The sequence below is a fragment of the Botrytis cinerea genome, chromosome 5 (genome assembly GCF_000143535.2).
Source record: "Botrytis cinerea B05.10 chromosome 5, complete sequence".
Classification (NCBI taxonomy): Eukaryota; Fungi; Ascomycota; class Leotiomycetes; order Helotiales; family Sclerotiniaceae; genus Botrytis; species Botrytis cinerea.
Window position 1 is genome coordinate 2,128,778 of NC_037314.1, and position 13,813 is coordinate 2,142,590.

The 13,813-nt window shown below is 43.4% G+C and overlaps 2 protein-coding genes across 2 annotated transcripts; one reads left to right on the top strand and one right to left on the bottom strand.

The window, feature by feature from the left end:
• The first annotated feature begins 477 nt into the window (after nt 1–477).
• Nucleotides 478–7,850, top strand: Bcpks15. The gene is made up of 4 exons (XM_024693121.1): nt 478–1,732; nt 1,796–2,419; nt 2,475–7,575; nt 7,638–7,850. Exons 1-4 carry the CDS (start codon nt 1,178–1,180, stop codon nt 7,736–7,738), a joined length of 6,381 nt encoding a protein of 2,126 aa, XP_024548906.1. The 5' UTR covers nt 478–1,177; the 3' UTR covers nt 7,739–7,850.
• A 523-nt stretch (nt 7,851–8,373) lies between these two features.
• BCIN_05g06230 (hypothetical protein) lies at nt 8,374–12,261 on the bottom strand. Its single transcript, XM_024693122.1, has 5 exons — nt 12,113–12,261; nt 11,405–12,061; nt 11,140–11,345; nt 9,821–11,088; nt 8,374–9,765 (listed from the first exon to the last, which is right to left on the bottom strand). Exons 2-3 carry the CDS (start codon nt 12,045–12,047, stop codon nt 11,263–11,265), a joined length of 726 nt encoding a protein of 241 aa, XP_024548907.1. The 5' UTR covers nt 12,048–12,061; nt 12,113–12,261; the 3' UTR covers nt 8,374–9,765; nt 9,821–11,088; nt 11,140–11,262.
• Between the last annotated feature and the right edge of the window lie 1,552 nt (nt 12,262–13,813).

Here is a 13,813-nt window from a genome sequence, read left to right on the forward strand (position 1 = left end):
GTGTAGTTCAAATTTCGACGGGGTAGTCCCCCTCAATTAACGGTGTTACGCCACAACTTAGGTTATTGTTCTTTGCTTTCTTTCCTGAAGTTGTATTGAGAATAAATGGTACAATTCTATTGGTTGGCTGTAGATATGGCAATGCTTTAATTCTATCTGGATGTATCCGGGCATCAAGGAAAAAAGTAATATCATTCCATAAAGTAAAAAATATGCGGATGGAATAAGAAGTCCTCTGTAATTGGCTTGCTGAAAGTAAGCTGATGCTGTGCAGACAGTGCGCTAGAAAACGAAAATTCGCTCAAAAAGGTTCGAAATATTGAACACAGCATTATCCAGATTTTCTACGAATGAGATACTGCCGCAACTACCGGATAGAAACCCAGATAGTTGACTTGGCGTCTTGCATACACCTTTGATAAGATGCTGCTTATTCTAATGTGAGATATTATGCTTATTTTGATAACTCAGAATATTGGGTAAGGATGCATATCCCACAGTGACTATCTAGTATTCAAGACCGGCCTGAAGATAACGTCTATCATCCCGTCATATGCCGAATAGATTATCGAATGTTCAATGCAGGGCACAAGGCTACGGGAATGCTAAGACCCCCGACGGTAATACTACGCAAGCTTCTTAACGCCAAAAATACCGCCCAAGAAAGGTTTACAGGCTGCGCATTAGAATGTCTACCTTTCCTCCAAAAAGCCTCCGAACAGAACATATGTATATTTTGTAGAATTGCATGGTTTTCTAACAACCTTCAATCAGCCAGCCTATTTTCAACCCAGCTTACACCGCGCATCCTATATCCTACTGCCTCGTCTCTAACTGTTGGAGAACATTGTGGAAGAAAATTAGAATTCTATGTTCTTGTTTAAGCAAGAAACTAAAGGCTGGGGAAGAAAGGAACAGGAGTAGGCGCCTCCTCGCCGCTATATGTACAAACTTCCTGATTCATGAAGGAAACCCTTTCCCAATGGGATCACCGGTACTCCCGTAACTCAGACAGCCCCTTATACCACTGCCCTTTCATTCTAGAATCCCCGTTTGCGAATAGAATGCTCACTTGACTACCCCGCACCCTACCCTCTAACACAATCTCCCTCCCTTAAATATCACTCCATTCTCTCCTCCCACCTTAAAAAAAAATAACGATACTCATCTACAAACCATGGCTCCTACAGGCCAAATTCTCCTCTTTGGAGATGTCCACGTTGACAAGCTTTCAGCTCTCAAAACACTTTTCTCTCACTCTCAGACTCACCCACAGCTGAGAGACTTCCTACGATCTGCCTGTGATGTCATACAATGTCAAATTTCCACCTTGCTTCCAGCAGAACGAGGAGTATTTGGGCGCTTCGACGATCTTCTCGAGTTAGGCGAACGATATGCCAAAGAAGAGTTCCCAGATGAGATGGTTAGCTATGTTCTCATCACCACCATACAAGTTGGTGACCTACTCCTTCACAAATCAACCGAAAATAACAACAATACACATCATCTCGGTCTTTGCATCGGTCTTCTTGCAGCTTCAGTGGCAGCAGTAGCGAGTGATACAAGTGAAATTGCCAAGCTTGGAACTGAAATCATAGCCATAAGTCTGCGACTAGGTGTTGCCATACGCCGGCGATCGCGATGTATCGAAGACACGAACAAATCATGGGGCTGTACGTTGTTTGGTCTTGAGTTCTGGGACCTCGAGAAGAAGTTGGAGGAGTTTAATAAGGTAAGCCGAAACTGTAAATTTCAGGTTGACAATAAAGATACTGATCTTCGTTCTTTGTTGCAGAATTTCCCAAAGCCAAGATGGGCATACGCAGGCGTATCCACAAAGTCGTGGACCACCATCTTTGGGCCTCCATCTACACTGGAAAATTTACGCACCGCCATTGACGTGCCAAACAAATTACTCACCTCAGCCATTGCGGCTCACGCCTCGCACCTCGTGCAGCTCGATATCCCCTTGATTCTTGGAAATTCGCCTATTCTCGGCTCCGCACTCCCACGCAAATCATTGCTCGTCTCAATAAGCACCGGCTTGCCATATCCAGCAGTATCGCTACGCGAACTTCTCCACGCAATTGTGGACGATATTGCACATAAACCGATGTGGATCGACAAGACAGTCGAGGGTCTTGCTTCGATTATCAGTCCTGATAGGGATTCAGAAATCGTATTAACGACTCTGGGACCGTGTAGCCATGCAGGAATGGTGCAGAAGATATTAGCACCTTTTTTCTCCGCCGTTAACATCAGCGCTCTCACCGGCTCTCATGAAGGCTCAGATACCGCAAATTCACGTGGTATATCGAATGATATCGCCGTGATCGGTATGTCCGGTCGCTTTCCATCTGCGGAAGATGTGGAAGAATTCTGGGAGGTGTTACAAGCCGGAAAGACATCACACGAAACGGTAATTTTTTCCTACACGCACGCAACACTTATGCAAACAAATACTTACTAAACAGATCCCTCCCTCTCGCTTCTCCATCTCCGACTTCCATGACCCCACCGGCGAAACCAAAAACTCCCTCATAACTACCCACGGCGCCTTCCTCCGCCACCCCGGCCTTTTCGACAACAAACTTTTCAACGTCTCCCCCAAAGAAGCCCTTCAAATGGACCCTCTACAACGACTCCTCCTTCTCTGCACCTACGAAGCCCTCGAAAAGGCAGGGTATGCACGTGACTCCAGCACCTCTACTCACCCCTCTAAAATTGGCACATATTTTGGCCAAACCGTCGACGACTGGAAAGACATCAATGCCCAGATGGGAATCGATACTCATTACCTGCCCTCTCTAGACCGGGCATTTCATCCCGGCCGAGTAGCGCATTATTTTAAATGGGGCGGAGGCTTTTACAGTGTTGATACGGCCTGTTCGTCTAGTTTGACTTGTGCACATCTCGCCTGTGAAGCTCTCAATAATCGTGAACTAGACATGACAATTGTGGCTGGTGGATCATTGCTTGGGGCCCCAGAAATTTTTTCCGGATTGGGCAAAGGTGGGTTTTTATCTGCGACTGGTGGGTGCAAAACTTTCCACGATGATGCGGATGGGTATTGTCGGGGCGAAGCGCTCGGTGTTGTGGTTTTGAAAAGGTTAGAAGACGCAGTGAGAGAAAATGACAACATTCTTGCTGTGATTAAGGGAACGGAAAGAAACTCGAATGCAGGCGCGGCATCGATTACGTATCCGGGGCAAGAGGCACAGGAAAAATTGTTTGGGAGGCTGTTGAGAAAGGCTAGCGTTGATCCACATGATGTAGGGTTTGTGGAAATGCATGGGACAGGGACGCAGGCGGGGGATAATGTCGAGATTAATTCTGTGAGGAAGGTGTTTGCGCAGAATCGGGGCAGGGATAATCCGCTGAATATTGGGGCTGTAAAGGCGACTGTTGGACATAGTGAAGCAGCGGCGGGAATTGCTTCACTCATTAAATCATTGTTGATTCTGAGAGAAGGAAGTATTCCAACGCAGCCTGATTGGCCCTTCAAGCTTAATCACAAGTTCCCTGATTTGGAAGCGTCGAATATCATGATTGCAGATGGTAAGGGACGACTGGTGCCAAGACCGAATGGTGACGGCAAGAGAAGAATCGTGGTTAATTCTTTCGATGCTGCGGGGGGTAATACTAGTCTCCTAATTGAAGACGCACCTCGAAGGGTGTCGAAGAGTCCTGATCCACGATCCCATCACGTCATCACAGTTTCGGCTCGTACCTTAACCTCCCTCGCAGCAAACACGAAGCGCCTAATACAGTACCTAAAAATGAACCCAGATACTACGATAGCTGATTTGGCTTATACAACAACTGCTCGTCGCCAACATGAGCTCTACCGAGTAGCATTTGTAAGCGAGTCAATTAGCGAACTATCGAAGCAACTCGATTCAAGCACAGAGCCAGAACTACCACCAAAGTCCGGCCCATCACTTATATTCGTATTCACAGGCCAAAGCTCGCAATACACTGGAATGGGCAAGTTACTATATGAAACTTCACCAAGATTCAAGCAAACTATCGATACGTACCAATCTCTCTGTGACAGTCAAGACCTTGCTTCCTTTATTGACATCATACGCGGAACGCAAGATGTGAAAAATGCAACAGCTGCTCAACTTCAACTAGCTATTGTCGCATTAGAAATTGCTTTGGCCCATTACTGGGAGTCTCTCGGCCTCAAACCACGTTTGGTAATCGGACATAGTCTTGGCGAATACGCCGCGCTGTGCATTGCTGGTGTGTTATCCATCAGTGATACTCTGTTTCTAGTAAACAAGCGAGCCACATTGATGGAGAAGCAATGTGGACCTGGGACTTCTGCTATGCTAGCTATTGCATTACCGAAAGACAAAATCTCGGAATTTTTGAAGACTCGGCTATCCTGTGCAATATCCTGTTTGAATAGTCCTTCTAGCACGGTTGTAAGTGGCCCAACAGAGGAGATAAAATTGCTCCAAATTGAGCTCAAGGAGAAAAAAGTCCAATCCTCATTCCTTCCAACTGAATTCGGATTTCATTCTCAGGCAATGGATCCTATTCTCGATGATTTCGAGCTGGCATCGAAGAGAGCACACTTCATGAAACCTAAAATTCCAGTCGCTTCAACTTTGACTGGTGATGTGATTAATTCTGAAGGAGTATTCAATGCTACTTATCTGCGACGGCAAATTCGCGAACCAGTCAAATTTATGAAAGCAGTACGAGCATGTGAGTCAGAGGGATTTATCAGCAATAGCGACGTCATTCTAGAAATAGGTCCACATCCAGTGTGTATCGGACTTATCACACAGAGTGTATCAGATGCACAACCTAGTTGTCTCCCATCACTGCATCGCAGCAAAGATAACTGGAAAACAATTTCAGAGGCCATTACTGCTGCACATATTGCCAAGCTTCCTGTAATTTGGCATGAATTCCACGCCGATTATCTTAATAGCGTCAGATTATTAGATTTACCAACATATGCTTTCGACTTGAAGGACTACTGGGTACCATACCGAGCGCAATTACCAGCAGCTCCTCAAACCCAAGCTAAGCCTACTCTCTCAACAACATGTCTGCAGAAATTAGAATCTCTAAATCTCGATGACGATCACGTATCAGCTATCTTCACATCTCAGGTCTCTGAGCCACATCTCTACAAAGCCATTCGTGGCCACGTTGTAGATGACGTTGCAATATGTCCCGCTAGCGTGTTCTGCGATATGGCATATACAGCTGCCAAATTTGTTCACGAGCAAGCTGATATCGAAGCAGATTTAGCTAATTTGGAGCTGGTTGATCTTAATATGACGCATGCGCTTGTTGTTCATTCGAAAGATACGGAACAAATAGTTCATGTTTCTGCCGATCTTAACTCCACGCAAAAGATCATCTCCATTACTTTTAGCTCTATTGGAAACTCGAGCACTATGGCAGAACATGGTACATGTCGTATTGTTGTCAACGAAAGAAATTTCCAGGAAGCGGAATGGTCACGGATGCAACGGCTCGTCAAAAGTCGGGTTAGCAGTTTAGAGAACTCTAAAACCGCACACCACATGACTAAATCCCTGATCTACAAGCTCTTCTCAACCCTAGTTGACTACGATAAATCTTACCACGCATTATCAGAAATCTCCATCGAAGAAAACTTCGAGGATGCCGCAGCCACCATGGTTTTCAAACAGGATCCAGAACTAGGCTCATTCACGCACAGTCCGTACATTGTAGATGCACTCGTACATCTCGCAGGACTGTTGCTAAATGTCGATCCCGCGAAACCGAAAACAGACCTGTATATTGCAGGAAATATCGGACGCATGTGCATCATGGGCGATTTGTTAAAAAACCAACAGTGCACAGCCTATGTGACGATCCGAGAAAGAACCAACAAAGGCGTTTGTTTGTGCGACGTGTATGTCTTTGCAGACACGAAACTCGTGGCAATATGCACCGATATCAAGTTCCAGCGATTAAGCAGAGATATATTTGGCATAATGCTGGGGAAAGAACAATCATTTGATTCTTACCCAGGTCCTCGCAAAACTCGATCCCCGCACAAGGACAAGGAAGATTCCGCTTCTTCAGTAGATGATTCGTCGGAAAATTTTTGGGTTCCGACGCTAGCATCAGATACTAGCTCGCAAACCTCAGTTGAGGCTCTCGATCTATCTTCCATCTTCCTTAATACTATCGCTGCAAAAACAGGAGTTAGTATATTAGAGATGGAAGATAATTCCAGCTTTGAGGATTTGGGAATAGATTCACAAATGAGCATTTCTATCATTGCAGATTTTAGAAAAAGAACTGGGGTTGAGCTCCCCGCCGCATTTTTCTCGAATTTTCCCACTGTGATAGAAGCGAAGGGGGAGCTTGACAGTGTCTCTGAGAACATACCAATACTAACGTCAAAACCAATGATCAAACAAGAACAGCGAAAGAATCTAGCAGCTAAGCACCAAATATCATCCAGCCCAACGCAAGCTCAGAACAACAAGAAATCAAAAAGCACATCTGAGACTGTTCAAAGTACTGTTTTATTCAAAATCGTTGCAGCAGAATTGGGACTAGATATTACCGAGTTAACACCTAGTACTGAATTTGCTGAAATAGGAGTTGATTCCATGCTCAGTATCAAAATCCTCTCAATCTTCAAAAAGAAATCGGGAACCGAACTCCCAGCAGCATTCTTCAACAGCAATCCTACCATCGCCTCAGCACGAGACGAACTCGACGGAGCCCCCTCATTCCAATCATACCACATTGACACCTCAGAATTCCAACCCAAACTCCCCAAATCCCGTGTAATCCTCATCCAAGGCAAATCCCACTCCAAAGCCACCCCCCTTTTCCTCGCTACCGACGGCTCCGGCGCGGTAACACCCTACATCCACTTCCCCGCTCTCCCTCACGGCCGTAAGATCTACGCCCTGGAATCGCCATTCCTAGAAAATCCAGACGAATACACTCTTTCCATCCACGAGATGGCCGATATCTTCATCACCGCGATCCGCACCATCCAGCCCCACGGTCCATACTTAATCGGTGGCTGGTCCGCAGGCGGTATCTACGCATATGAAATTGCACATCGCTTAGCCATGGTCGGGGAGACAATCACCGGACTCGTAATAATAGATACACGTATCAATGTCTCTGTTCCCATAGCAGATGTAACCATGGAATTTATCGAGCGTTTCGGGATATTCACCGGTGTGGGGCGCGGAAACCTCTTATCGGGATTATCGTTGCAGCAAAAACAGCACCTGACATCCACCGTTCGCGCTCTCTGTAAATACGATGCTGTGCCTTTTCCGGCTGGGAGAGCACCGCGCAAAACACATATTATTTGGGCGAGTAAGGGGCTGAATGATAGTGCGAATCCGGAGGAGAGGGACGATCAGATTACGGGAAAGGCGGCAATGAGGCCGGGGAGCGGGGGGAAGAATATGAGTGAGATGGAGCTGGGGGATTTTGAGAGGGAGTTTAAGAGTTGGTTTTTTGGGAAGAGGAGCGATTTTGGGACGAATGGGTGGGAGGAGTTGTTGTTGAAGGGGGATATTAAGGTTCATAAGGTTGATGCTGGTGAGTTACTGATTGGGTTGTGTGAATTTTGAAATTTGAAATATGCTAATTTTTGGGTTTAGATCATTTTTCGATGGTTGTGCCGCCTTGTGTGAAGGAGTTGGGCTCGGTGTTGCTGGAGAGCATTGAAGATTTTGCGAGAATTGAGGCGGAGGAAGAATAGAGTAGATTGGTGATACTAGTTCGATATATAGAAGTCTAGAATGGAATAAATTTGCAGTTATATTTAGATTCTTGTTTAACCAATTTACTAGCTTATTCCGAAATGAACTACACTTATTTCGCAATCCCTGATTTATGCCATGTCCGGGAACAAATTTTCTTCTCTCCTACAGTAGTCCTTAAGAAAACTTATTGTTTTCTCAATTCCGATCGTTGTGTGAAGCATAAGTCTCAGCGAAAGCTGTTGCTCTCTGCGAAGTATTTTTCTAGCTGATCTGTATTTTCGAAAGCTGAGAAAAACATGGAATATGAGTTGGTGTTGTGTGCAAATTCACTCGGGTGATGAGAACCTTCCTCATTTGAGGCTTCTGCAGCAATATGACCATACTTTCGCGCCGGCTTGAAAGGAGCATTTTCTGGTGAAGATTCGTGACTATGCCAACTTGGTGAGGTGTTTCCTTTCGATGTAGATTGAGGAGATTTCATGATTGGCTTGTTTTTGATATAGAATTGAATAGTTGTTTTGTAAGATTAATTACAAGTAATATTGTTACCGTAATTGCTTGAGAAGCATTCCATAAGTCTACTCGAACTACGAAGTCTCAGATTTCAATTGCAAATTGAAGGATATATAAGTACGAGCAATCGTAATTACTTACAATCTACAGGCGAAGAGCAACTGTAGGTTAGGTGGGAGTGGCTATATACACAAATGAATGACCTAGCCACAACTAGTAGATAATAAAAATTACATTCATTCCTTCAATAACCTTAATTGATTGATGAACCCTTCGTACCTAATGCCTTACCAGACCTGATACCCGGACCACCTAGATCGTATACTAATCTCAAGTAATCGTATCATGTATTGTCGTGATGTATGCACCCTGTGTCTCTCATATAATAGCGGTGGAAGGAAAACTTGGGTTTTTGTTACACCGAGCCCTTGAGTATTGAGTCCAAGCTTACACGATTAATATCGAAGCTTAAAACGTGACCATTTTCACACCCAATAGCTATTTGATCACCTATCGTATCATAACAATATCCATAAAATTTCTGCGGTAAACGAAATATAGCTACCTTTCCATACGAAATCCAACGCTGGTTAGCGAAGAGGGGTTGTAATGGCTGATAATCTGGACTTTGCGTATTTATAGTGTTTTCGATTTTAATAAGGTCGAGATCTGTTATAAAGTGTCGGCCATCTAGAGAAAATCTTAAATATTTTGCTACACTTGAGATCTCGATCTCTTGCCACTTGCGGAAATCAACATGACGACCAACTATGCTATCAAATATTCTAGAGACTTTGAGGACTTCAGCGATGTCCCATAGCTTGATCCTTTGATCCCTAGATCCAGATGAAATTTTCTTGCCATCTGGTGAGAATGCTATAGCTATAATCTCACCGGAATGGCTTATAAGTGTTCTCTGAAGATTACCAGTCATAGCATCCCATAGCTTGATTGTTCTATCATTAGATCCAGATGCGATTTGCTTGTCATCTGGTGAGAATGCTATAGCTGTAATCTCACCGGTATGGCCTATAAGCGTCTTTCGGAGATTACCATTGATAGAATCCCATAGCTTTATTGTTCTATCATTAGATCCAGATGCGATTTGCTTGTCATCTGGTGAGAATGCTATAGCTGTAATCTCACCGGTATGACCTATAAGCGTCTTTCGGAGATTACCATTGATAGAATCCCATAGCTTTATTGTCTTATCATTGGATCCAGATGCAATTTGCTTGCCATCTGGTGAGAATGTTATGATCCGGACACGATTAGAATAGTCTGTGTACATTTCTATTGGAGCAGACCACGGGTATTCCACTTGAGAGAACTTTCTGAGCCACACAGGAAGCTTATCTAAGTTTCTCTTCCTTATTATGCTTGTCACAGGGCTGAAAACCATCGCAGAGCTATAGATTTGTAATGGCCAAAAGTTTATCTTTCGGTAACATCGAGACAAGAAACTTGTGGCATCCTGTACAAGCATCGATAAGGAAACATTATCCTCTAACTAGAAAAGTCTTCTATCAGAGAATGCATCAGAACACGAAATGTGTAGTACTTACATCTGCTTTATTTTTTAATATTTCTAGCGCCTCGGTAGCACGTGGAAGTTTGTCTAACAAACTTAGGCACTCTAGCCACTCTAGAAATTTGGAGTAAAGGAATGTATGAATTACTCTTTGCTTAAAAAGTGCCCTCTGCATTGGTATTTCCCACCTGGCGTCCTCAAGGTGTTGAGCCCAGAATGTGGCCGAGTAATCCAAGCTTCTCAAGAGTTCATTCCGTTCCATGAATGGCCACATTGAATCAGGTCGCGGTAAGTCAACAAGATTAACCTTGAGTTTTTGAGATAGATAAGACAGACAACTGACTACGATCTCATTATGTCCATATAATTCAGTAGTATCGAGTATAGACTTTCCATTCTCGCCAGCGAGGTAGTCTCGAGCTGATTGATGAACGAATTCGATATCAGTTCCTCGCATCTTCAAAAATGAAGCACATCGATCGACCAGCGCTCCAGAAGTGACAAAGTTAGACAGACCTAATACGCCATCTACTTCCATCACATTCAGGGGCCGATAAACCAGCATCATCACCCTCAACAATCGCATGCATCCTTTTACAATATCTGGCTCACCTTTTCTTAGTTGGTCAAGCGCACGATGATAAAAAAGATGCAAACCTGGCGGAAAATCTTGGGTTTTATTCAATGCCTTGTCCCGGGGTACACTCTCGAGTTCCTTGCATACCAAACTTACCCACATACACGTGTCCTCAGCCTTTTCAGTAAGCCCATTCTTTATCTTTTGACAGAGATCTGGTCCATAGGCGTTGCGATGATCGAGCGCCGCCACTTTATTAACAACATAACTCGTTACGCCCTTAGAAATATGTGTTGAATTAAGTTTTAAGTTGATCATCACTTGCTCAAATCCAACTAATAACTCCCATTCAGCGCTGTGTAATGGCCGAATTGTTAACAGCCACTCAATTTTTGACGGACGATCGAGTCCTGTTCGTACAATGAGCTTTAGGAGATCGGCCATGCTATCATCTTGGCACTCGTTCAAAGCATTTATGATCAAGTATATTTTCGGGCACTTGCATCGGTACAACATTTTGTAAAAGATTTCCCATAGCGTTCGCCACGAGGTCATGTCTTTATTAAACTGCTCCTTTCTGGTATCCCAGTGATCTCGCAAATATTCGATGAGCTCCTTTTGTTGATCCACCAATTGCAGGATTAAACCCTTGATGATTGCTTGAAGAGTATTGAGCTCATAATCGGCATTTTGACAGAAGAAATAAGTCACTACGGTCGACTCATCTTGTGGGAATGTTAGTCTCTCAATAAGACCAATAGACATCATGGTCTTACCTTTGCCGGCGCCGCCCTTAATCCAGAGTAAAGAGACATCTCCTCTGCATTTGCAGCTAATGTATTGCGGGTCTTGAAGAATCCAGTCAATGGATTGACAGAGCAACTTGTCCTTATTCTCTTTCAGTCGACTATTAACAGCCAGTATATCAGGACAACGCAAATCGTGGAGACAAGATCAATTGATATCATCGACAGTGATATTACTACAACATTCATCAACGACAAAATCATTCATACTATAACTACGAATTGGAAGGCGTACTGATGTGATTGGTACCAATGAACTGTTGGCCTGGACCATTGTTCTGGTTGCCCGCACCATTGTTATTGTTCTGAATTCCATCACCAGTATTGTTGTTTTGAGCACCGCTACCGTAGTGTGCATACGCAGGCATCTGCTCGAAGCCATCAGGTAAAGAAGGTTCCATCTTAGCAACCTCTTCAATTGTGTTTTCCAACTTTTCTTTTCCTCTTGATGTTATTACTTGTGGAAAGCGAGTTGCCAAGAGTTGCAGGTCGTCCAAAATCCCCCCAACTAAACTCTCTACACAGCCCTTCTTTCCAATTATCCGAGCAGCTTTTACATATCGATCCCACCTCGATTCACTCCCGTTTGGCATAACTTTTTCAAACAACTCCTGAAGTTGCATGGCCTGAACTTTGCAATTTTTTAAAGTAGTTGTAAATGTAGCCTTTATTGACTCATCTGTGGCTTTATTAATATATCTTTCTGTATCTTCAAAAAGCTGGGAGATGAGAGGGAGTTTTGTCGCCGACTTCTTGAAGTTCTTTGGGAGACCGGATTCATCCTCAATAGCATCGTAGACTTGCTTGGTAGTCTCGATAATTGAAATTATCGAAGAGATTAAGCTGAGTACGAGGCTTTCTTCACCAATGCCTGACATATTTACTGTAAAAGCTAATACAGAAAGTCAGAAGAGTGACAGCAGAAATTCAAAAGTTGTCTTACAAGGCTGTGAAGTAGACACTAAGGATTAGATAGCCTTTTAAAAATGAGTGGTTGAAAATAATCTCGATAAAATTTTATGAGATGTAATAATTGTAAATTGAGATGAGCAATAGACCGATTCGGGTGACAAGACAACAGATTTCATTCACATTGAAAGTGATGTCGCAAAGATATATCAGACGTAAAGGGCGGGCACATTATATTTGTAGGTTGCGAGCTGATATGCAGATAGACAACCCCTGACTTGTAGGACGATTTGTTATTCGCGGATAGAGATATAGCTGACCATACACACAATTCATTACAGGCTGAAATGATAAAGAAGCAGAGCGCGTAATGATGAAGATACTTGATCCAACGAATCAACACAAAAGTTCATTTATGAATAAATTTCAAATGGAGCTTGCATCACTGAGGTTACTACCCCAAGTCTCAATAGATTGCTCTAGCTGCCTTTCCTAATCTTTGTAACAATCGATCATCTTCGTCATCAGATGAACTGTTGGGAAGACTTTGAAAGGTGCACTCGTTACATATAAAACATATGTAGGAGTTAAAACTTATAATTCATTTCATTCTGTCTCGCCATTTTCTTCGCACGAAGGAGGATAAGATTCTCATCCTGCTCTAAATGCGACGTTCGTTTAGAGTGGGGGTGCAACGTGATCTACGTGGCTATTATCCAAACCCGTGCTCCGACACTTAAAGCACCTTGAGATCATCTAGCCTCTAAAGGAATACTTTTGAATACTGCAAACCATACACCTCACAAAGCGAATGGAAAATTAAACAAGCGCCAACGCATCAGGAATCCCAACTATACAATGAAGGAGCGTTTATTGGGTAGAAAGCTAGAACATGGTCCATGCGTTAACCTTGCCTTATCAGAAATTCAATCGTCGAACAAAAATTGCAATAACTGATGCTACAATGAACTTTTCATCAACGTTTTGATTTCACCCATGCCTTCACATTCATCTGGGCTGGTTCAGACTTACTCCTAATAAGCCAAGTCCACCCTTGCTTGCTTGACACTTGTTCCTTGGATAGTAGGAAAATCCGTCAGCTTTTGGAGATTATCTTCATTTACAAATGGATTTGTGCGAAAACTTGCAGATTGATCCCGAGGAACCTACTCTTCGGCTTCTCAGAATTCAATATCAACTAGAGGAATCGGCTCTACAAAATCCGCTTTCGCTAAGCCTTTAGATAGACTTCTTGAAGAGTAACGGGTAGTAAGTCGTCCCCTCAATACCTCGATAATTTGTGTGGGCTGGAAAGCAGACATGATCAAAATTGAGGATCTGCATGCTATCAAGATATTGGAGATCTATGGGATGAAGAAGAAACTTTGTGGACTCGTTTGAGTATATAAAGACCCGCGAAAGGCTCTTATAAATGGGCAAAACAGTATCAAGAATTCGAAGAAATTCAGGACTCCTTGGAAACTCGTCATGTTGACCAAAAGAACCCATGGAATTTAGACGAAAAGCAACTCTCAAAAACAAACACAGGATTAATAATCAATTTACCTGCCTGGCCATGTATCTTCACACCAATCCCAAAGAATTCAAAGCCAGATACTGAGTACAGTATAGATGGGTGTATCTCTTCGCAAGTCACCTCACACAACGTCAATCATATTCCATTTTGGATTATTCCCAGTAGTAGGCTAGCTAGAAATAGCTTACTGACTCAAAT